The following is a 24,539-nucleotide window of genomic DNA, read 5'->3' on the forward strand; positions in this document are numbered from 1 at the left end:
AGCTACAGAACATCTCAGCCATTAGACCAGAAATTCAGCCGCTGCTGTTCAGTGCTAAATGGCCGGGTCACCACAGCGGTCACGTGAGCACCAAGCATTTGTGGTGCTGCTCTGATCTCAGCAGTGTACATGTGTCCTGATCAATTTGAATTGGATTTTCAGGATCAAAAAAGATGTGAATAATAAATAAATATGAATGTGTGTTTTTCAATTCTAAACCTTTCCCATGGTACAGGTTGATTTGCCTCCCACTCTTGCTAAATTAAGCAACTCCTATAAATGAGTAACACAGCTGATTGCCGAGTGCTCTGCTTGGAGCTATTCTTCAATGGCCTATCATCTAGGCAGCTGTTTTTCTTCTAACTTTCAGAGATGGGGGCTCTCACCTGGTAAGAGATGGTACTCATGAATTCCACACATAGTCGGCTGCAGCTCAGGAACTTCCAAACAGCCATTTTCTCCAGCAGCTGCAGAACTAAAGGTAAATAATTAGTGACTACATTACGGCTCCTAATCCCACTAAGATATCGAAAGCCAGATGTGCTATTTCATGTTCCATTCCTGGCACTTCCTTCCAGGTATGGTAATTGGTTGGTCTGCTCCAAGTGTTCCAAAATCTAATGTATGTTCAAAGTTCTCCTTAATATGCAGGTTTATAAAGAGGAAAAGGTAAACCGTCACCGTGAAAAGTCAGTTCTGCGTTCATACACTTTTGCAGCCATGCAGGTGGGTTTTACATTTCAAAATTAATTTCTGGAGTACTTAAGAAAGTAAATGAAGAAAACTTTGAAAGCGTGCATCTTCTACGTCGCAAGAGAAGATTAAGTTGATTGGTTGCTGGGTTCTCAGAAAAACCCTGCCGGTGAAGCAGAAGGTTCAGCCTTGGTTCCTCTTGCCGTCTGCTATCAGTATAATTCCATCTTCTGGTTCAGATCTCTCAGTATTGGCAGAATCATTACACACCAGCGTCAGTTCTGGCCTCTCAGTCGCCGGACGCTCTGATCCGCTTTCGAACACTTTTCCAGATGGTCCTTTCATTTTCTAGCTTAGTTCTTGGTAAGGGGCACTAGAGATGGAGTCCAAAAGAACTCACTATCCAAATTTCAGACTGTATAGCTCATTAGTGGCTTATCGGTTCTAAATAACATATCTATGAATGAATATAGATTTATTTTGGCAATGTCCAGGGCATGTACCACAGGCTGAGAAGCCTGTGGCAGTGTTCTTTAAAGCCCGGAGATTAGAAGCAGATTGATCAGAGGCTCAGCCTATAACCTCACTCATGCCATCTGCTCCTACAGCAGGGGGAAGGACCCAAAACAGAACATGCTAAAAGGGATTCAAAAAAGCCAATTAGTGAAGATGCTCTCCATGCGCAGGCTCTGAAGTCCCCTGCTTTAATGGGGAAGTATCATCAACTGAAAATGACCTGTAAGTACTGTCCCTGTGTCAGTATAGATCACTTGTAAAATCTTGGACTTCCTTACTTAACTAAGTGCAAAATCACCGATTTCAAAACATGCAGTAAGGGGGGGGGGGGGGGGTCACTGAAATGGTTCTTTTACCAGTGACTGAGAAATGAGGTAATAGAGAACAGGGGCAGCAATGTAAGTGACACTCCCCAGTGGGTGGCATCTTTCCGCTGTGAGCAAGCCTTTCCAAGGGAGAGGACTGCCCAGAGAAGGTGGCTGTGGATCCAAAGGTGGTGCTCCCAGCCCCTAGGGACCAGGGAGATTTTGTCTTGAGGTCTGAGGGACTTCTTAAAATAATCCAGAGAATCAGAGGTCTCAAGCACGAGGGGAGTTTGCTTAAAACTCCTTCTCTATCTGAGTGAGACCTCTTCAGAGTGCTGGAGAAAGAGGACTTTTCCTTGTGGGGAGTCAGAAGGAAGATCGCCTTGTAGAGAGAGAGTCCCACAGAGCTGCTGCCTCAAGGGAAGGATCAGTTTTATTTATTTATTTTTATTTAAAAGTTTTTATATACCGCACAAATGGATACAGTATACCGGTCTAGGCGGTTTACAAATGTTCAAAACACATGCATAATTTTAAAACAAATACAGACATTTATATACAAACAAAAATTAAGTATGGTGCATATAAAAAGGATTATAAAAATATTATTATTATTGAAAAGCTTGAATGAATAGATGAGTTTTCAGTAATTTTTTTAATTCTCTGCGATTGGAAATCAAGCGGATACGGTCTGGTAGGAGTTAAAGTTTCCTACTGAGGTAAGAATCAGCATCCAGTGCTCAGGATGTGCTCAGGAAAGAAGCTTTGTGAAGAGTACCTACTGCCATTGACTTATTTTTCTTCTGGAACTTAATTTTTTCAGCATTGATGTGCACTAAACCACAGGTTTTCAGTAAAAGGATTCCTTTTGAACAACAGCTGCACTGTGCATGAATGTTTCTATGCTGAACTATTGCAGAAGACCACGAGGAAACTCTTGAAAAATGTTTCCTTTCCTACCAGTGAACTCCTGATCCCAGTAAGCTGGTGAGACAGGGGTTACAAAAGCTCGGTACCATTTTCTTGTAAGTGTCAGCATAGCCTGGGCCTCACATCATTTTTTTTTTTTTAAAGTCACAATTTCTTATTCATTTTTTAAAGTCAATTTTGAAATAAAGTCTTCCAAAAAAAAGAAAACAATTGCAATTCATGTACAAAATGAGACTTAAATGCTGATTTCAGCCTCACACCAGTTTAACAATGTTTAGCTGTAGAAAAGGTTCATACAGGAGATAAAATGGCGTGCCCAAAGCCACAGCCAAGGTTAGTGAAAAAAAGCAGGTTAATCAGATCTTCAGGTTCCCAGCCTACTGCTCGGATTACTAGGTGAGAGCATCTGACAGGGCTACAAGTGAGTCAGACTGGGTTGTGAGTAATCTGACAGCGCCCTTACTGTCTTCATGGGATGGACCGCATGAGGAAGGCTTACACAGGGGAGCCGTGTCTAGTAAACAGACCCAAATGAGTGCAACCATTTAGCACATCTGATCCACAGTGTCAGTCTGTTTACAGCAGACTCTTCTGTGCTCACGGCAGCAACCTCCTGCCCTTAGATCTCTGGACAGTGGCACAGAGGCTCGCATTATAAAGAAGTAGCCCCATACTGTATATAAGCCACTTAATAAGCCTTTTTTTTTTATAGAAAGGATAAGAACGACAGGAGGTTAGTTCAGGCAATGACTTTTCAGGGCTGGGGTTAAAGCAACAGCAGCAGCGAAAATAGGTACATAATTCAATTAGCAGTTGAAGAAAATCATTAAGATTCATTTTCCTTCAATTTTTTTATTTTCATTCCTGGTGTTTTTCGTTCATAAGCTAAATTATCGGGTCGTTTAAATATTCCTTAACTCAGGCCACTCCAAGCCCAGCCCTTCTCCCTTCCTTTTCTCCCTTGAAGGTCATTGTCTGCTACTCTTGGGGTAGGAACCAAGCTTCCCTTTTACTTCACGTCACTGGTGCATGGCTGCCACAAAATGGCATGCCTGTAACATCTGTAAAATATTTTAATGTCCATAAATACAGCATCCTAATGTTCTTTCAGTCCTATACGCTGTGCACATAATAAAGTTTCCCACATTTTAAAAGAACCGTTGTTTGCTAAATATTGAATTGTAACAACCATATGGTGTAGAAACCAGATCTACAGTGAGAGCATAAGATGGTAAAGACATTGGCCAGAGAGCAAGGCTAAGTAGACTTGTAATCACTTTCATATTATGTAAAATGTCTGTCTGTGATGGCTACATAATTACTTCTGAGAGAACCTTTAACTGAGGCAATGTGATGACTGAAGTGTGGGTAAGTGCCCCAGCTCTTGACATCACAACAGCAGCATGCTTTCTCTGTCTAATTCCAGAAGCTGAAGATGTCAAGAAAGTGACTCTAAGCCGAAAGCTGCAGCCATTTAAGATGCTATGGATAAAATATTTCTTAACTGTTCTTCTGGTCCTACAATGTCCCTTGTCCATCTTATTAAGGCGAGTTTCAACCCTGTTTCCTGTCCTATTCCATCCTGCCCTGGGATGGTAAATCAGAGTGCCATGCCTCCAGGATGGTTTAGGGGAGAGAGGGCTTCTAGCGTTTTCCCAGTTTCCACCACCAGTCCAGTGACATTACTTCCAGTCTGTACCACATGAAAAGGCTCTGCCAGCATCACTTACCAGGGAATGGGGATGTCAGAATTTCTCTTCTGACCACCTGATCTGGAACATCGCTTTCTGTTCCCCACCTCCTACTTCTTCAAACCTTTGCTAATGATCCTTTATAATGTCACATCTGATTCCTAATTCTGGAGACCTACAGCCCTCTTTAATGTGCCTATTGCATCTCCAAAAAGCATCAGAACATACTAGGTCTGCCAAATGGACTCACTTCACTATTTGTTTTTCTTTGTATGAATGCCATTTATTTCTGGCCAAGGGTAAGCCAGAAAAAAAACAAACTGTGATACTTCAGAATGCAGCAGAATCTAATTAAATAATTTGCCAAAGATTAATCTGATTCACAAAGGATTTTTCCCATAGACACAAAACAGGAGAAAAGCCTTAATGAATCTGCACTTATTTTTTGGATGTGTGCAAGGATGAACTAATTCTCTTGATTTCTTTCCATTTTGCTTTTCACTCTCTCTCTCTCTCTCTCTGGACTATCTGGAGAGTCATCCCCCACATCAATAAATACCCATCCCTCTCTCATCTCCTCCAAATTATTTCAACCTTCTTTAATGCAGTTAAATTTGTCGGGGACAAAAACAGTAACAGAATTGAAGAAAGCCTGGGATAAGTCCAGAGGATCCCTACTTCCGAAGAAGAAAAAAGCCAGAGATCAGCTGGGATCCATCGCAATGCATTAAGAATTAGACTGGGCAGACTTGTGGTCCTCTTGTGCTGTCATATCCTTTGTTCCTATAGTACATCTTATTTGCTAACTTAGAAACCTGGGCCCCCCTCCCACACACTCAACAAATGGCTGGTATTTTTATCATAAAAATAATAAATGCTAAAAGGACCCATAGCGGCTCTTGTTCGTGTTTAGAGACAAAAAGATCTTTTATGCTTGGGATACCCACGTCTCTCCTGTCTTGGGCATCTCCTCTTCGAAAGCTACTCTACTCCCCTTCCTCACCCCGTCCAAGTCTCACACCGCTTCTGCCCCTGCCCCATGTCATCATTAATACCCGCAGCGAGGGAGGGGGGGGGGTCAGTGCCCCTCCCCACTCCATTCCTCCACTTCCACGCATGCAGCTATCTATGGTGTGCTATGTCACTGCACCTGCCTAAACTGTGCGACCTTGTACAGCGCTGCGTACACTGCTCGCGCCAATCCCTGCGGGCGACAAGACCGCTCGGCCAATCACCGTCTTGCCGCAGTGAAGGGCTCGTTGCAGCAGGGGGCGCTGCGGGCTCCGTCCCACTCTAGCTGCTCTCTGCCTCCTCTCAGTGGTTATAGTCAGACCGGAAGCGGGGGTTGAGCTTCCGGCGTGCGGGGCGCGGAAGGTGGTAGGGTTGCCGGGGGCAACATGGCGGCCGAAGGGGACGTGGAGCTGGAGCTGGAGACGGAAGAGAACTGCAGCGAGCGGCCGGCGGACAAACCGCGCAAGCATGACAGCGGCGCGGCCGATCTGGAGCGCGTCACCGACTACGCCGAGGAGAAGGAGATCCAGAGCTCGAACCTGGAGACGGTGAGGTGGGGGGAGGAAGAGGGGAGAACCAGGGGCAGCAATGAGGAGCTTCCTGGGGAGGGGAAGGAAGCCCAGGTGGGGAAAAAAAGGACAAGAAGGAGGCTCCCAAGGAGAGAAAAAGAAAAGAAGCCCCGGGGGTTAAGGAAGGAGGCCCTGGGGAGTAGGGCTGCCAGATTTTCCATAGACCAGGACTGGACACTGGAGGAATAGGAGGGAAGGGGGGTAATGTTTACATGCTCATTTCCATAAGTTTTAATAAATTTACATAAATGTTAAATCCTGCCTGTGAACTACCTTCCAGCCTCTCAGCACAAGTTACTCCCCTCCGTGGGGCAGGCTGCTCTAGATCCTCATAGAAATTACGAACTAACAGAATACCTCACCTAAGTCAGACATGCAAAACATAGACAGACCTTCACCAAATACAGAATGAAGAGACCATAAAGTATAAATCTAAATTGGAAACTGCAACAAGCTGGACTGTATACAGTGCAAATGAAAAACAGAAACATCACCATTCCTCTTAATACAATACAATTTAGAAATAGAAAACATCAATCTTAACAGTAAAATCATACAAATAAAAAATATTTCAAAACAGCTGATGAACAGAGCATCCAATAATCAAAAATTTATATAAAATGTTTTTAAGCACCTGAAACAGCTGACACATCAAGTAACATAAAGTAATTAAAACTAAGGATTTAAAAAAATCCCCTGCTCTCCATGCCTGGGAACTTTTGATTTCCAGTCACCCTGAGATTGTTGTGGATTATTGGAGAAGGTGTGTGTGGAGGAGTCTCCTCTCTCTTATATACACACCTGTTCACTCTCTCACACGCTCCCTCTCTGTCACTCATAAACACACATGCTTCCTTTGTTACACTCACACGTACTCCCTCTCATACTCTCACACATGCTCTCAAATTGTCAAAGGGATGCTGGATAGGGAAGGAGGAAAAGAGTGAGCCAGGACTGTCAGAAGGGGTAGACACTAGGCAACTGCACAGGTGCAATGTACAACGTCTGGTAGGGAGGCATTGATGCACTCATCAAGGGGCTGGGTGCTAGCATTGCATGCCATCACTGTAATGGTGTGACCCCTCCTTAATCCCTGTGTAGCTGCTGACTCGGCTGGTCAGTCATGTCACCCAGGGAGGCCACATGACCAGCCATGCTCTCTGAGATGCGTGGGGCACAGGGCAGCCCAGCAACAGGTCTCAGGAAAGCAGGGCAATACTAGGACGTGGGAGACTGGGTTTAGGGCTCTGGATGCTGGGAAAGGAGAAGGAAGTAGAGAGGCTGCTGGTCAGGGAGCAATTCACTGCAGTACACTACATTTTTGTTTAAAATTAGGTAATTCCAACTTGCTAAGGGGCAAGTTAAGAGGGTTTCTGTTTTGGTTTTTCCCTTCTTTACAAAAATTGACTGTTTACTTAGCTCAGAGCTTTTCAAAGTGTGTGTCGCGACACTTTGGTGTGTCGCCTGAGGTGTGCCGGTGTGTCGCGCAAGCCCGGTGCACGTGACACACCGGCAAGTGGGAGCCAATGCAGCCGCCGGTGGAGCTCATCCCACTGGCGGCTGAGCAGCGAAGAATCGTTGTGCTGTGTGCCGCAGACACACAGCCGGAAGATCGGTAAGGCCGTGGTGAGTTCACGTCACCACGGCCCGAAGAAAAAGGGCACGTCTAAACGTGCAGGTGCTCCGCCTCCTTCCTGCCCACGCGGCCCCGGAAGAAAAATGTTGCCGGAGCCGCACGGGCAGGAAGGAGATGAAGCAGCCGCGTGCAGAAGAGGAGCCGTGTTGTTGCAGCGGGCGAGAAGAGGCCCGGTAGCAGGGCCCCCACCGCGGATCGGATCGGCCTGAGAAGATCAGGGCCGCTGCAGAGCCGATCCTGCAGCGACCCGTGAAGAGGAGGCCCAGAGGTAAGAGAGAGGCTGAGGGCCCGTAGAGTGCGTGTATTAGCTGAGTTGAGAGATTGGGTGCCTGTATGAGCTGAGCTGAGTTGAGAGATTGGGTGCCTGTATGAGCTGAATTGAGAGATTGTGTGCGTGTATGAGCTGAGTTGAGAGATTGGGTGTGGGAGTGAGGATCTCAATGTTTGCAGAGACAGCATGTGAGAGCCTGTGTGTGTGTGAGAGAGAGACAGCATGTGACAGTGAGAGCCTGTGCATGAGCAAGACAGCATGTGGGAGTGAGAGAGAGCCTGGGTGTGTGAGAGTCAGACAGCATGTGCAAGAGAGAGACTGTGTATGAATGATTGTATGAGAGAGAGAGCATGTGAGAGAGAGAGAAAGCATGTGAGAATGAGAACCTGACTGTATGTTTGAGGGAAGAAGATAGATGGAGAGAAAAGAAATAGAAAAAAAGACAATATTTATTTATTTATTTGTTTTTATATACCGCCGCTCATCAGAGATATCACGTCGGTGTACATAGAACAAAATCCGCAATTGCATTTTACATAAAACAGAAAACAACTGAGAAAACTTTACATTAAAACGGTTAAATGCATTAACAACAAAAAAAAAAAACAATTTATAAAATATAAATAGATATATAGTGATAATATTATGTGGAGTAGTTGTAATATTACAATTTATAAAAGAGTCAAGGGAGAATAATGGAGGGGGCAAAGGAAGGAGAGAGTATGAGTTTAAGTAGGGGGGGAAGAGAGAAAGGTGTAAGAGGAAGAGATTATATACATGTAGGGCTGCAAAACAGCAAATTCTTCAATTTTATAAATAGAAAGGAAGGAGCTAAGGATGAAATAGGTAGGAATGAGACTAGTGAAATATGAAATAGAGAATATGAAATGAATTGGCAAAAAAATAAGAAAGGGGAGGTGGAACAAAAAAGCCTGGGACCAACCAATTAGAAAACTAAGATCAGACAGCAAAGGTAAAAAAAAAAAAAGAAATAAATTACTTTTTACTGATTGGCACATGTAATCTTTGTTAATGTCAAGAGTAGCACTTTCTCTATGCGGATCTCACAATGTACGAGATCAACATGGAGGAACTGGAAACCCACAGGGCCTGCACAGAGGAGGCAGCAGAATGGGCTTCAGTGCCAATAGCAGCAATCAGCGCCTCCCCAATAGCCATGCGGCATCAGTGGCAGCAGAGGAATGAGAGAGGCTCCGAGGTTGCTGGCAAAAGAAAGAGAGGGGGTCTGCCTTTAGTGTGTGCATGTGTATGAATGGGTGCCTGCCTGGGGGTGTATGTGTGTGAATGGATGGGTGCCTGCCTGGGGGATGGTGAGGGAGTGGTGTGAAAATGAATGGAAGCCTACCTGGGGGTCAGTTTTTAGTGTGTGAGAATGACTGGGAGCTTGCCTGGGTGTGTGTGTTTGTGTGAGAATGATTGGGAGCTTGCCTGGGTGTGTGTATTTGTGTGTATGTGAGGGAGCCAGAGAGAGTGTGTATGAGAAAATCCAGGGGAGTAAGAGTTTGTGTGTGGGGTGTGTGTGGAGGGGGAGAGAGTGTCTTAGAGCCTGAGAGTGTGTCAGTGTCTGTGAGAGCGAGAGGTTATGGTGGGTATAAGAGCATGAATGTGTATGTATGTGACAGTGTATGTGTGAGAGAGAATGGACATGTGAGTCTGTGTGAGAGAGGATAACCTCTGGGAAATTGTAAAAAATGTATATGATTTTAATTAATAGAAATTCTATTTATCAGTAGTTTTAAAATATTCTTTTATTAGTATGGTTTTACTATTATAACTGATGCTTTATGTTTCTTGATTTTGTTTGTTTTATGAGGAATGGTGGTTCTGTTTTTCCATTGTTAATACACAGAGTCTGGCTTCTTGGAGTTTCCATTTCAGTTTTTGTCTAATTTGTGCTCCTTTATTTTGTATTCTGTATTTGGTGAGGGTCTGTCTCTGCTCTATGTGTGTGACCATGATGAGAGATTCTGCTAGCATAGGGATCTATAGCAATCGGGTTTGTTTTGTTTCCTCAATAGGTGGTGTATTGGTATTCTAGGACCCAGTGTAATATTTACCCATGCTTTTTCACAGGTAGGGTTATTGTTGTTTGAGTCCTTGGTGTTATTACTGTTATGTTACAATGGGATTGCAGTATAGATTTTGAGTGTCTTTTTTGCGAGATTTTATTTTAGTTCACAATGTGCCTGGCAGTGGAAGGTGTTTGTGCTGCTGTTACTGTGAGGTGACACCAGCATTTGAAAATATCTTTTAGTATGATGAGCTGTAAGGGAAACATCCAAGCTCCATTGTTTGGGGGAATTTCAGTGGATGCACAGAGTTACAGAACTGGAGGTGCAGGATTTATATTGACATTCTGTCCCTTCCTATAAATTCCAGATTTCACTCTCATAGCCATATAGAATTAGTTGAATGAGGCTATCAAATAGTTATATAGTGTGAAACTGGCCAGCTTTTTAAAATTATGCAGAAGACCCTTTGGACTTTTTTATTAACACCAAATATTCAAAAGCTGTGTTTATCCCATCAAGCTCATATATCTCATTAAAGAGGTAAATTGAATAACACAATAACTTTGTTTTATTATTGTTACTCATAAATTATAACAATAACATTAATCTTGGAATATTATATATTTTTAATATAAACGAAAGGTTTTCACAAGATATGTTGTGTCATGAAACATTTTATTATGTATATATTTAAGGAAACATACATAAATTGTCGAAATACATTTCGTTCATTTAACCTTTAACCTCCGGTTTGCTTGTAGACTAATTATTGTGTCCCGAAATTATGTTTGTCTAAAAAGTGTCACCAACATGAAAAGTTTGGAAAGCTCTGACTTAGCTAGATTGTCTGACTCCGGCTGCCACAGCATCAGTCAGGAGAAGAGAAAATAGCTAGCCATTGGAGGGAAGAAGGAAGAGTGCCAGCAGAGAAAGTAGAACAAAAAAACAGATTGGGGGGGAGGGGTGTCTGCCAGCTCATAGTGATGAGCAGTAAAGCAGTCAGCAGAGTGAGACTGGAGGGAGAGCGCGGAAGGCACAGCCTACAATGAGTAGCAGAGAGGCTGCTACCGGCAGAGCAACTTCGCAGACAGCCACAGTGAGGTGAGAAGAGGCTGCAGTTCTGACAGGCTGAGCCGTTGGTGCTGAAGAGGCAGCCATGGTGACAAGCGGTCCAGGTCCCGTCCGGGAAGGGAAGGACAGCAGCAGTGGTGGGGCAGCATGACTGATTAAGCTGCTGGAAGAAAAAAAGTAGCTGTGGATTCAGCTCCAGCATGCAGACACAGATTCTGTTCGCCTCTTCCTCCTGCACCTCCGTCTGTGGCTGCATCAGGTGCCTGAGACATAGAACAGGGAGCTGATTGGAGGACTGATGCCAGATCTGCTCCAATTGGCTGTGAGTAGCCAGAACAACTCAGATGCTGACCTAGGGCCATGCAAGCAGCTTAGACCGGATGTTACAGTGTCCAGTTACAGTTAACTTGAAAACCGGACAGTTCAGTCCAAAACCGGGCAGTTAGCCACCCTACTGGGTAGGAGGAAAAAAGGAGGGAGCGCCTTGGGTGATGGAGGAGGAGAAAAAGAAAGCTGCAGGTGAGATGGAGAGAGTGGGGGAAGGAAGAAGGGTAGATGGTTGAGAAAAGGATGGATTTCACTAGATGAAGGTTTAGGCGTGTTATGCGAGATGATGTGCTGAAATATTGGAGGAAAGGTCCTGTGTTCTTTTTTTTTCTCAAAGAATAAGCAGAACAACGGGTGTAAGAAAGTACCAGAGTAACAAAGCATCAAAAGTACATTCAGAGCATCTCTGCATGGTACAGAACAATAAAATGGTAACATAAACCTGTGTATGCATCTTGTTTTTCAATTTATTTATTTAAACCTTTTTCTATACCGTCGTTCAGTGGGTACCGTCACAACGGTTTACATTAAGGCACATAAAAATGATGCTAAAGTATATCAAGTTACACAGGTGCCCTTCAGGATCGGTAACATAGTTTGTAAATAATAATAATTGGTCACATGCCCTGCTCCTCAGGGCTAGTGGTGTGCCTCCTTACTGTTATTACATGCCAGTTCTTTTATGTCCATCAGCTCCTTTTGTGATGTTCTCTTTCCAATCTTCTTTTAACTTATGCACTATTGAGGCGGGGAGGGAGGGGGGGTTAAGTATACTAAATCACAGCACTGTTATTAGTTCCGGTTGTTTGCCTCACATGTACAGCATGTTGCTTTATATTCTGTAGCAGATTTCATGTACGGCTGTTTTGCTTGTCTGTACTACATGTGTTGGGCTGTGCTCTGTTGTACTGCTGTTCATTTTCTGGTATATTGCAACTGGTTTTTGCTTTAATAAAAAACCTTTTCAAATTAAAAAAAAATAAAATAATAATAATAATTGGTAAGTGTAATGATTCATGTCCATTTCTCCCCCCACCCCAGTTATCGAAATATAAACCAACCCATAAGTGTTGCGAAGAGAATGCTGTTTCATACACGGTTTCTCAACCATCTGAGCTACACGTATTTTCAGACTTCCATTTAGATAGGGTGACCAGGTATCGCTATGATGGGCTATCCTGTCATTGCAGACTGGGATCCCCGGCTTACGCCACCAGAGAGCTATTTCACATTTAACGGTGGAAACTATTTGTTGAATCCAACTATGAGAAGGTCTGGTTTCTTGATCCAGGAATATATTAAGCAGACAAATTTTTGGATCCCTGGGGATGCAGAGGTCTATTACTGCGAAAATAAAATTTAGGACAGCTTCCCAGAGATGCACTATACTGGGGCATTCCCACCACTGATGGTAGAACATTCCAATAGCGCCACATCCCTTCAGGCAAAGGTTATTGCCACCCCCACCAAACTTGTTCAGTCTGTCAGGGGTAAGATACCATTTATATAGTACTTTATACGCATTTTCTTTTATTGCCGAGGATATCGAGCATCTACTGGTAGTGAGGAAAAAGTGTTCCCAGTCGCTATCTTCGAGGGCTTTTCCAATATCCCGTTCCCATGCTATTTGGAATGTGAGCTTGGTCCTGTGGTCTTTGTGCTTAACTTTTAAAGAAAACCTTGTCACTTTACCTCTAGGCTATGTCAGTGATTGGAGACAGAAGATCAAGGGAACAGAAAGCAAAACAAGAAAGGTAATTGATCTTTTTCTTGTTCAAATTCTTCTTATTGTAAATTAACTTTAGAAACCTGATTGGCACAGTTTTTTAAATTACTCTGTTTGGGCTGTTTTTACTGTTTACTAAGCATTTTTCTCATAGAGAGAAAACGGGAGAAAACCTTTAGTAAATAGACATCTTTGTTTGCTAAAGAAAAGTAAATTTGTATCTCAAGCTTACTCACCAAGGGGTTGAATTAACACAAATTTGAAACCTGTGAGCAATTGTGCCAGTGATCAAGGCTACAGCCATAGCTGCTGTCCATCGTGCAACTGTACTTCCACAATTGATATTTAAGTTTCTTAAAGATGCTCAGCGCCAGTGTACTATTGATCTAATTATCGGGTGAGTATATGTGTTTGTGTGTATATATATATATATATATATATACACACACACCAGTGGTGTGCGGTGACTTTTATAGTGGGGGATTCAGTCTCACTCCCTCGGCCCCCCTCTCCACTTCCATCTCCCCCACCCCAGGGCACCAGCATTATTTCTCCCTCCGTCCCCTCTCCCCAAGAAACAAAAGATCGTTGGAACCCATATGGCACTAGGCCTTTTGTTACAATGCATTGAGCATGGGCTTGAGTTTCAGAAAGCCATGAATAAACAGTTACAATATAGTAAACATCCCGTACCAAAAAACACCACTAACTTCTGGCACTCAAACAGAAACAAACCTACCTATAAAAAGGCAACACTGCAAATATTTCATCAAGCCTCAAAATATCAATACACTACCTATTAGATAAACAGAGCCAGCCAACCTACAGATAACTGCAAAATAAAAATTAAAAAAAATCCTGTATCTAAAAATATTGTACAAAAGCTTTTAAAACTACTTAGGCCCCTTTTTCACATATCAGCTACGAGACATTCCCTGTATGTACCCAGATCAGTCCAGACCCTTGGGATTTGGCTTCCTGCCAGCAGATGGAGACAGAGAAAGTTTTACTGATGCTGCTACTTTACCACAGGTGCCACCTGCATTTCCTCAGTATTTCTCTGTCTCCAGCAGATGGTAGATGGTGCAAAACCTGCAGTTCTGCAGTCTGGATAAATTTATTTTTCTTTTTGAGCTTTCCTCCCAGGGGTTTCTGCATCGTAGTGGGTTCTTCCTATCCAGTTGAGGTGGAGACAGGTCCTGTATTGTCTCAGTAGCTCACATACAGTATTTTGGGATAATATATTACTTAAACAGTCCAATAAAAGCTATCACAGCCTGCCAAGAATACAGTTTCCTCCAAAAGACACATCTGCCGTATCAAAACAGTAACTCCCAGAATTCAAACAGCTACCCCCGTACCCAGGAAAGAGTAGCACTGCAAATATTTCATCAATAAAATATTTAAAAACAGCAGACCTATCAAACAGTATCTAACAAATACAACTAACAGGGCTAAAAACAAAAAATCCTCTGCTCGCCATACCTAGGAACTTATGTTTTCCAATCACACTGAGATTGTTCTGGATTAGTTGGGGGGTATGAAAGTACACACATTTTATCCTCTTTCTCCTCTATACACATACTCTGGCACACGTTCATTCTGTTTCACACACATACAAAGGCACTCTCCCATACTCGGTGGCTTCTTCACACTCACACTCGGTGGCTCTCTCTTCCTCTTACACACAGGCACTCACACAAAAAGGATTTCTCTCTTGCACACTCACACTCGGTGGCTTTCATGCACACAGGCGCGCACACACTAAAAAGGCACTCTCTCCCACACAGCCACCCACACTCTGTGACTCTCTCTCCCTCACACACACAGGCACTTTCTCTATCTCAGTGGCTCTCCTTATACAAATGCACACATGCATACTCAGGTGCTCTGTCCACATACATACTCTCATTCAGTGGCTCTCTCTCCTTCACACACCACACGTGCACATAGACACTCTCTCACATTCAGTGGCTCGCTGGCTATTGCACACAGTCACTCTCTCCCTTGCTCATAAAGGTTTAAGGCCTTTCTCGCCTCTTCGTCATGCCGCAGGGTTGCGAGTCTTCTCTTTGTCAGCCACCGTAGTATGGGCTCTGCTGTGGCTTCCCGGGACTCATCTTCAGCTGCTAACAGGATGGGCTCTGCGGGGTCATGGGGATCTCCTTTCTTCTTCAGCTGCCGCAGGATGGGTTCTGCAGCAGCCTGCCAGATCAGGAGCAAAAGTTACATTGATGCAATATCATCTCCTCATGCTGTGGGGCTGGTCTCGCGAGAAAAGCTGTGAGACTGGCCCCACGACAGCAGTAGATGACATTCCCTGAAACGCGACTCTTGCTGCTGGCTGTGGAGGCAAGAAAGTGAATCGCGTAGTTAAGGTGCTGCATTGGCTTGGGCAGGGGTTTGGTTTATCCCTGCCCGACTTGAAAGAAAATGCAAAAAAATAAAATAAAGGAAAGTCTTGGTTGCAGTTTTCAAAGGACTATGATGATTATCTTTTTTTTTTTTTTTTTTTTTAATTATTATAGACAGAATTTCAATAATAGTTTGTTCTGTCAACAGGGAGAAGGAACTAGCAAAAGTTACCATCAAAAGGGAGGACGTGGAGTTGATTGTGAGTATGGGAGGCAATTCTTTTCGTTCAGGGTGACATTTTGAAGGTTGATGTGTAAGATCAAGAAAGTACTTTTAGAGTGACTCCAGTGTGTAGAAATGCACAAATCATGCCGCCCCTTCACATTTACAAGAAGGGAATGAATAAAACATTGAACTTGACAGCAGATGAAGACCATTCAGCCTGTCTAGTCTGCCCATCTACATCTTGTGTTCAACTTCAAGGTCCTTCCTCTCCCTCAGAGATCCTCTACGCCTGTCCCATGTTCACTTAAATTCAGATACTGTCCTTGCTTCTGCTACCTCAGCAGGAAAGCTTTACCCTGTGTTCATCTGAAATATTTCCTTAGATCTCTCTTGTGTCTGTTCCCGTTCATTCTCATCCCATGACCCCTTCTTCCAGAGCCTCCTTTCTGTTGAAAGAGGCCCACCTCTTTTATGCATTTATTTCTTGGAAGTATTTAAATACTCCAGTCCACTGTGTCTACATTCCTCCAGTGTCTACATATTTGGATCTCTAAGTCCGTTCCCATATACTTTATGATGGAGACTGTTGACCATTTTTGTAGCTGCCCTCTGAATCAGCTCTATTCTGTTTATATTCTTTTGAAGTTGTCTCCAAAATTATACACTTGCTGTTCCTTTGCCTATGCACCTAAGCATCTTTCTGGCTTTTGCTAACACCTTATCTACCTGTTTGGTCATCTTAAGATCATCAGATATGATCACAACTGCCTTGGGTTTTTGCAACCCAAATGTAGTCCCTTGCATTTTTTCACATTAAATCTTAGCTGCCAGACTCTAGTCTAGACCATTCCTTAAGTTTCACTAGATCCTTCCAGGATGTAAAAGCAGTTAGTGTAGCTGGATTTGGACAAGTTCCTGGAGAAAAAGTCCATAAATCACTGTTAGTCATATAGACTTGGGAAAGCCAGTGCTTATCCTGAGCATGAGCAAGAAGGATTGGATCTATTGGGTGCTTGTGACCCGGACTTGCAATTTCAGAGACAGATGCTGGGTTTGATGGACCTTTGGTCTGACCCAGTATTGCATTTCTTATGTCTGTCCTCTTGCAGATTTTGATGTCCTCTTAAAAAAAAAAAAAAAAAAAAAATAAAGCCAAATCTTTTCCCAGTAGTCCTTCTATAATATTGCTTACAAAAATGTTAGTACTCGATCCAAGACAATGAAAGGTAGTGAAGTCTATGCACACAACAAAAAATCAGAAAAAAAAACTTGCCAGAAGATTTTAAATTTCACACATGAAGTAATTCCTTCTATAAACTTAGAGGAAAAAGCTTCAGATATCCAAATTGTGTTTAAACATACACTGTAGGGTGAAAAACATAATCAGAAACATTTTCTTAACATACTTTTTACCATATTTCACTCATCTTTCAATTTTATAAATACATGCCAAATAGAAGACTTGAATATATTGTTTAACCATTCAAGTCCAATGTGGCTGACATTTCACCTGAACACCTGCCTCGGGGACTAGTTCTGTTGCTTTAATAATATTTTGTATATATAGTGCTGCTGCTACTCCTCCCTTTCTGCCTAACCTATCATTCCCTGTACGTACCCAGATCAGTCCAGACTCCTGGGTTTCCCCTCCCTGCCAGCAGATGGAGACAGAGAAAGTTTCACTGACACTGTACTTAACCCAGAGCGCCACCTGCAGTCCCTCCGTGTTTCTCTGTCTCCAGCAGATGGTAGAGATGCAAAGCTTGCAGTTCTGCAGTCAGGAGACTGTTTTGGAGTTATGAGCCTTTCTCCCAGGGGATTTTGGGGTCCTAGTGGGACCTTCCCTGTCTGGTCTAGGTGGACGAGCTGGGGGTTGGTGACCCTTTTGTATGCTCACTCCTTTCTTCCGTGGGGGTGTAAATCTGGTAGTCCAGATCCCTCCCCTTCATGAGGCTGCTGAGGCAGCTACAGGCTCAGGGTGGCTGATTTCTTTTAGTCTGTCCCATTTTTAATTTGGCTGATTTTCTTTTTTCCTGCTAGCAGTTCTGTGTTCCTTTCTTGGGAGTAGATATTGTAAGTTTGGTAAAATTTTGAAGAAAAACAGGTCTGGCTCCTTTTTGAAAGTATTGGTTTCTGTTTATCTTTATTTGTTCTCAGAGTAAAAAAAAGAGAACAAGGAACTAGATAGAGGAATCTGTGCAGCAGCGAGGTTCCAGGAGGGGAAGCTACCTCAGCAGCTCGGGGAGCTCAGCGTTGAGGTGTTTCAGTAGCTTCTCTGCAGAGGAGACCAGGTGTTGGCTCTGTGGTGCTGAGGGACTGTTCCCACCGCTTGCCGTTGAGGTGCTGTGGTGCTGCGGGTGGGAGGAGGAACAGCGTGTGCATGCATCAAAAGCGTTCAGAGGTCTGCGTCGAGCATGGCCGCACCGATAGAACAAGCCTCACGAATGAAGGGTCTAGCGCTGAGGCTTTCCCTGTCAGTGTGGAAACGGTGGCCATTTTTGATTCCCTAGCAGCATCAGTGGGAGAGGCAGGGAAATTTCCTCCTCAACTGTTGCTGGAAGTTCCTTGTCCCGCAGAGGTGCAGAGAGGCACTTGCACTGAGGAGGTCTTCTGATGTTTTTAATTTGCTTATGCGCAAAGCATGTTTAGCGAGATGCTGGCTCTTGGCCCCAGTCCCCAAGGATTCTCAGCCAGTCAAGAGACCTGAGCTGTTGAGAAGCTCTTCAGGCTGATGATTTTCAGTGCCGGATGTTAAAACTGATCCAGGCCTAATTGCACTGAAGGTGCAGGCAGGCTTTACTTAGCTGTGTGGTAGGCCACCGCAGCAGTTTTTTTCTTGTGTACATAGGTGCATTGCGAATTTTCACCGCGTGGCGATTGGATGTGCTGAGACCTGTGCACATATGACCACAACCTAGTTTTTCACGTGTACATCTGCGACCTAGACTTGCGCGTATATTTGCGCAGGTACATGAGTGTATAAAGCTGCAACCTTTTCTTTAGCGCAAATTTGCGTGGATACTTGTGCGCATAAGACTGCAACCTAAACTTGAAGCATATTTGTGCAGCTACTTGTGGGCTTACGACCATGGCCTATACAAGTGAGTATTTGCGCATGTACATGTGCAGGTACGATCACGACCTAGTCTCGAGCGGGTATTTGCATGCATCCTGGAGGGGGGTGTGCATGTACACCCAGGTTGCATTGGTATGCGCACAGGAGGCCATGTGGAGCCCTAAGTTCAGGAGAGCTAGGTGCCAGAGACAAACAGGTCCGAGCGTCTTGCTATCTGTGAGGCATGCCGTCTGATAGCAATCCAGTCCTCACTCTCTCTCCGTTTCTAAAAGTGCTGTAGAGGTTCAAAGCAATTTGACTACTACAGCTGCAGGGGTGTTCAGCGAAGGCGAAGCAACCTACTATGTAAGGATCACATGCTCGGGCCTCCCATTTGTCAGTCACGGCGGGCAAATACCGCAGGGAGGCTGTCTCTGGTAATGTTCAAGGGGGTGTGGATCATGAGATATCAGAGGATTCTGATGGGTAATTGGCTTTCTCACTTCTAGAAGAAAGAGAAATTGCATATGATTGAGAACCGCTTTGGACCCTGCTCAGATTTTTATTTTTATTTTTTTTTCACAGAGATGTCTTGCTGAGTTTGTTGGCTCAGACCCTGAACATGCTTAGTGTGACTGGAGGTCAATGTTAAGTTAAGCGTCCTGTATCCAGTTCAAGAGATATTGGATTTAGAGAAGATAAGTGCAGCTCTCAAGGTTCCCCATTTCCACGTGGAAACTCTGAGGTCCATCATAGTAGCGGTACACAAGGGAGTTCTTGGCGTCTCTCGCCTTGATAGAGGCTTATCTGCACATAGCCATCAGGCCAGAGCACCAGAGATTCCTGAGGTTCATGGCTCTAAGGGATCATTTTTTGTTTCGAGCCCTTCCCTTCGGCTGGCGACGGTTCCACGTTCCTTCACCAAGGTGATGGTGATGTGAGCAGCTGCATTGCAAAAGGAGGGTGTGTTGGTGTATCCATTTCAGGATGACTGGCTTATTCATGCAAAATCAAATGACTTCTGTCGACAATCAGTACAAAAAGTACGGATGCGCTGGAAATCTCTAGGATAGGTGGTAAACCTAGCAACGAGCCATTTGGTCCTCTTACAAACTTTGGAGTATTTGGGAGTTGAGTTCACACACTGGCAGAGAGAGATTGCAGAGTCAGATTAGGTTTCTGCTAGAGCTCCAGCTCTGGGACCTTTTATAGGTCTGGGTTCTATGGCATTGTCATTGGAATTAATACATTGGGCGTTCGCCTCTGTAGGGGGCTCTTCTCCCCATGGAATCCGTTATTTGAAGAGTTTCATCTTCCTCATCGGTTAGGGGGGGGAACCAGGGACAGTTTTTCATGGTGCTTGCTCACACCAATCTCTAGTGTGCTGCAGAATTGGAGATTCTGAATTGGATAATTATCACTACCGATATAAGCCCCTCTGGATAGAGGGTGGTGTGGCAAGATCAGTCTGCACTGGGCCATGGTTAAAACAAGAGGCCTCATGGCCTATCAATCGGTTAGGGACGAGAGCAGTTCATTTTGCATTGCTTGCCTGTCTGCCAAGTTTACGTGACCTTCCAGTGCGGATCGTATCAGACAATGCGATGACGGTGGACTACATCAACCGTCAAGGTGGAGGAACCAAGAATCAGGCAGCGGCTTGAGAGGCCCAGGAGTTGATTCTCTGGGCAGAAGAGCACTTGGAGCGGCTGGCAGTGTCTCACATCGCTGGAGTGAACTACGTTCAGGTGGATTTTATCAGTCGGAGAAAGTTAGACCCCAGGGAATGGGAGCTGCCAGAGGCAGCGATGTGTCTCATTCATGGAGGATGGGGATATCCCAACCAAAAAGAACACCAAGGTGTCGCAGCTTTACAACCGCTGAACAGAATATGGTACAAAGGAATTGGAGCTCTGGTGCTGCAGTGGACTCGAGGGATTTTTCTTTTGTCTTCCCTCCCGTGGCCTCTGGACAAGGGATTTTGGCGAATAGAGAAACATTCAGGCAATGTGTTCGGGTAGCTCCAAATTGGCCACATTAACCATTGCTTTCCGGATCTGGGCAACATGGCCATAGATGGGCCCCTGAGGTTCGGACATAGGTCGGCTGTTTTCAAACATGCATTTGCAAATTTGGAGGATTTTCGAGTTCTGGTCTGCTGTTGATGGAGTGCAGCCTCAGTCTGTTAAGGCTACAGTGTCACATGGTTTGGCTTTTCTACAGAAAGATTCTGGACAAGGGACTGGCTTTTAACTCTGAGTGTCCAGGTAGTGACACTGGGTTGTCTCCGGGGTAAGATGCAAGGGCATCCTCTGTCTGCACATCTGGATGTTCCTTGGTTCCTTCAGAACTTGTGTCCTCAGGTGTGGAACATTTGTCCATCTTGGAATCTGAATCTAGTCCTTAGAGGATTGTGTGAAGCTCTGTTTGAACCACTAAAGAGAGCTACAGTTAAAGACTTGACTCTTAAAGTGGTTTTCTTGGTTGCTCTTTGTTCAGCCAGAAGAATTTCAGAGTTCCAGGTGCTATTGTGTTGAGATTCCTTCCTCCAGTTGTCTGATTCGGGGATATCTTTATGCATGGTGCCTTCTTTTTTGCCTGTGGTAGTCTCAGCATTCCATCTTAGTTAGACAGTAGAGTGTCCAGCTTTTATTTATTTGGATTCCTCTACGCCTCATGCGGAGGATGCTTAGGTTCTTAGATTGGAGGCATGCATTATTGAGGTATCTAAAGGTCACTTATGATTTCCACAGATCGCATCTCCTGTTTGTAGATCTTTATCACCTCTTTGTACTGTGGAGTGGTCCAGAGAGGGGAAATAAGTCGTCTAAGGCTACAATTGTGCAGTGGCTGAAGAAAAACAATTGAGCTGACTTATATTTCTAAAGGGTGCCCACTGCTAGGGGGTTTAGGGGCGCACTTGACGTGTTCTCAAGCAACTTCCTGCGCTGAGTCACATCAGCTGTCTCAGCATGAAATTTGCTGGGTGGCTTCTGGGAAGTTGTTGCCTACTTTTGCTAGGCATTATCATTTGGATGTCTGGACTCCGGCTTCCATGTGCTTTAGTGAGAGTGTTCTACGAGTGGAACTCTCCACGTCCCACCCAAGTTAAGGGGAGCTTAGGTACATCCCAGGAGTCTGGACTGATCTGGGTACGTACAGGGAAAGGAAACTTTGGTTCTTACCTGCTAAGTTGAGTTCCTGTAGTACCACAGATCATTCCAGAGACTTGCCCATTTACTGGAGGGGAGAGTCCGCCACTCGTACTGTTGCTTTGTATATAGTGTGGAGTTGTTGAAGGTTTTCAATGCTGATCGCTTATGTTAAATTTGGGAGACAAGTTTTCCATTGTCTTTATGGGCAATTTCACCTTTTTCCAGCTCGTCGCAGGGCAGTGAGCTTGCTTAGAATTTTATGGCTGTTGCTGTCATCTTGGCTTGGGTACAAGTCAGTAATGAGGGACTGCAGGTGGCACACCGGGATATGTACAGGGTCGGTGAAACTTTCTCTGTCTCCATCTGCTGGAAGGGAGGCAAAACCCAGGAGTCTGGACTGATCTGTGGTTCTATAGGAATGAAAATTAGCAGGTAAGAACCAATTTTCCTTTCCTCAGTAGATTATAGCCTGGTAATAACTATATCCCAGTTATGGTTCTCTGTTTACCACTTCTCTGTGCCTGGTGCTGCATCCATGTCTGCCTCTTCCATGACAGCTTTTAGATCTGGGACTATGTCACAAACTATGAGCATTAGTGTGTATAACTTTCTAGATGTTGTCCTTTCTCATTTCTCTGCAAGGCTTTAAAGATGTACCTTCCTTTAGGGCTTTATAGTTTAAAGCCCTCCTCAGCAGGTTGGCAGGTCTGTTCTGGAACGTACTGTGCCCCTTCTTCAAAGGATGTGTTTTTAGAAGATGGGCATTACCAGAATAAGAATTTATTCCAATCCTTAAATGTGTGGTTGTAATCTGGCACTATTCTTCCCTCGTTCTTTTTCTAAAAAGAGGAGAAGACAGTGTATTTTGTGTGTACAATGAGTAAGGCTGGCAATTAATGCAGCAAAAGGCATGAGATTGTGTTCTGGTGCATGCCCAAGCTCCAGGCTGCCTGCATCTTTTTTTTTTTCTTTAGGATGCCAGGGCACTTCCTGTGGATTCAGGATTTTACATTAGATGCGAATGTCCAGCCTAAGTTATGGTGTACTTTCTGCAAGTATGACATAAATCAGAGGGCCAGTGAAAGCGATTTGGCTACTAGTTTTAAGGAGGTTGTCACATCACTCTCCAAACTTTTAAGCGCCGTTTGGCAGAAAGTCTGTGGCTAGTGGGAACTGTAAAAATGGATTTGGTCACCAGTTTTCATTACAAGGCCAAATAAGAGATTATTGCCACTCTGTCTAGTTCTGAATGCCAGCTAGGACTGCTGTGAGACAGTTCAGTCCTCTTCCTCCATGCCCGGTTGTGCGTGCTACTCAGTGGCATACTCCGCCCTGGACATCATGAGGAGTAGAAGTCTCTGGCAGTAGTTTTTTCTGGTCTTTTCCCTTGGGTATTGCTGTAACCATTGATCTTCCTGTTGAACCTCGCATTGACTTCTTTTTCTAGTTTATAGCTTTTAAACATTTAACATTTGCAAGTTATCTTGCAGGATGCTGTTTGTGAGAATATGAACAGGCAAACTAGGTACTGAGCTAGTGCTGCAAGTTGTATCCAGCAACCTGTGTTACATCCTGGAGTATACATTCGCTTTCATTGCCTGAAGCTTCGATGTAGGTCTCTAACCGCTTTTGTTTCTCCCTCATCAGATGAATGAAATGGAGATCTCGCGCATGGCAGCCGAGCGCAGCTTACGGGAACACATGGGCAATGTGGTGGAGGCGCTAATTGCGCTCACGAATTGAGGTGGCGTTTACTGCTGCTTCAGCCAATGCACAAACAGCAAGACTCTTGCCTGTAGCCTCCCTGGAGCAGAAATCTCTGTGAAGGGAGGTGGGAAGAACTTGCTTTCTTTGGAAGAGACTATTGGCCCTTTTTTTTTTACATTACATTGTCTTTGTACTGGTCTTAAATGCTCCAGAAAAATAGATTTATAAACTTACACACAGGTTTGTTAGTAATAAAATGTCTGTACTTTAAAAATGAAATGTACAAGTCAATTACAATGTAGTAACTTATTTGAAATAAAGAAATACACCATCTTATTAATGGTTGGCAAGAGCATTTTTGTAACTGAGCAGTGGTGATTTGAGGTGCCAAGGAGTAAATCACATAAATTTGGAAATCTTCAGTGACTCATGTGCAGTGTAAGTGTGACTGTGGGCCTACTCTTCGCACAGCTAATTGAAATTAGTCTTCTTGTAATGATTGGAGTTATCCATATTGTCCCTCTTGAACACTCAGCCAGGACAATGAAGCCCCCTTGCCATTTCATTTTAACATCTGTTTCTTTGCAGCTTGCCTAATTTTTTCTTGAGCATTCAAAACTCCATCTCTGTTTGCACTTTGTGAGGCGGCGCAATGGGTCCGCTGGAAAATGAAGATACTTAAAAGATGCCAAGAAGAGAAAGAAATTGAAGACGGCAAATCGCGGCTTTGAAGTTGGGAAAATCGTGTAATCAACGGATACAGAAGGAAATCCCCCTGAAGCAGAACCTTTGGTTCGAAACACGCGCGTGTCGGGGAGAGGGAGATCAGCCAAAGTTGGAGCAGATGAGTAATGATGGTTCCTCTCGTATCTTTTTATCTGTGGCGTTATGAAAGCGATGGTTTAAAGTGATCTTTGAACAGTTTGACTGACGTGGGGAAGTTTTGAATATAAAAAGTAAAACCTTAAAAAAATTTGATGTCATAATTAAAGCAAGGTGGCCCCGTACCAATTCAGGAGTCTGTGAGATTTGACAGACCCTTAAGAGTGAGGGGCCTACATATACTTGGCAAACACTTATTCATATTAATTAATGACCAGTGATACGATTGATTTGAATTTGTGGGTGCACAATTAGGGTACACTGGAATACAGTGGTGTATGGGTAGAAGGTTGTGATTGATATTGCACTTTGTGAGTGCCATGCCAACGTTGCAGAGAATAGCTGAATCTTACCGTTTGATTCCTTATTTGGAACTGGCAA

At 44.0% G+C, this 24,539-nt stretch overlaps 1 protein-coding gene across 1 annotated transcript; it reads left to right on the forward strand.

Annotated features, from left to right (window-relative positions):
• The first annotated feature begins 5,476 nt into the window (after positions 1–5,476).
• HYPK (huntingtin interacting protein K) lies at positions 5,477–23,612 on the forward strand. Its single transcript, XM_029575264.1, has 4 exons — positions 5,477–5,694; positions 12,752–12,807; positions 15,342–15,393; positions 23,217–23,612. Exons 1-4 carry the CDS (start codon positions 5,533–5,535, stop codon positions 23,310–23,312), a joined length of 366 nt encoding a protein of 121 aa, XP_029431124.1. The 5' UTR covers positions 5,477–5,532; the 3' UTR covers positions 23,313–23,612.
• Positions 23,613–24,539: the final 927 nt, after the last annotated feature.

This window comes from Rhinatrema bivittatum, chromosome 13 (genome assembly GCF_901001135.1).
Source record: "Rhinatrema bivittatum chromosome 13, aRhiBiv1.1, whole genome shotgun sequence".
Taxonomy (NCBI): domain Eukaryota; kingdom Metazoa; phylum Chordata; class Amphibia; order Gymnophiona; family Rhinatrematidae; genus Rhinatrema; species Rhinatrema bivittatum.

Bases quoted from the DNA above. Each gene is read 5' to 3' on its own strand.
- HYPK (XM_029575264.1), top strand. From the start codon at position 5,533: ATGGCGGCCGAAGGGGACGTGGAGCTGGAGCTGGAGACGGAAGAGAAC. The intron at 5,695-12,751 runs GTGAGGTGGGGG...CTTTACCTCTAG, and splicing joins AGAGCTCGAACCTGGAGACG to GCTATGTCAGTGATTGGAGA. The intron at 15,394-23,216 runs GTGAGTATGGGA...CTCCCTCATCAG, and splicing joins GGGAGGACGTGGAGTTGATT to ATGAATGAAATGGAGATCTC.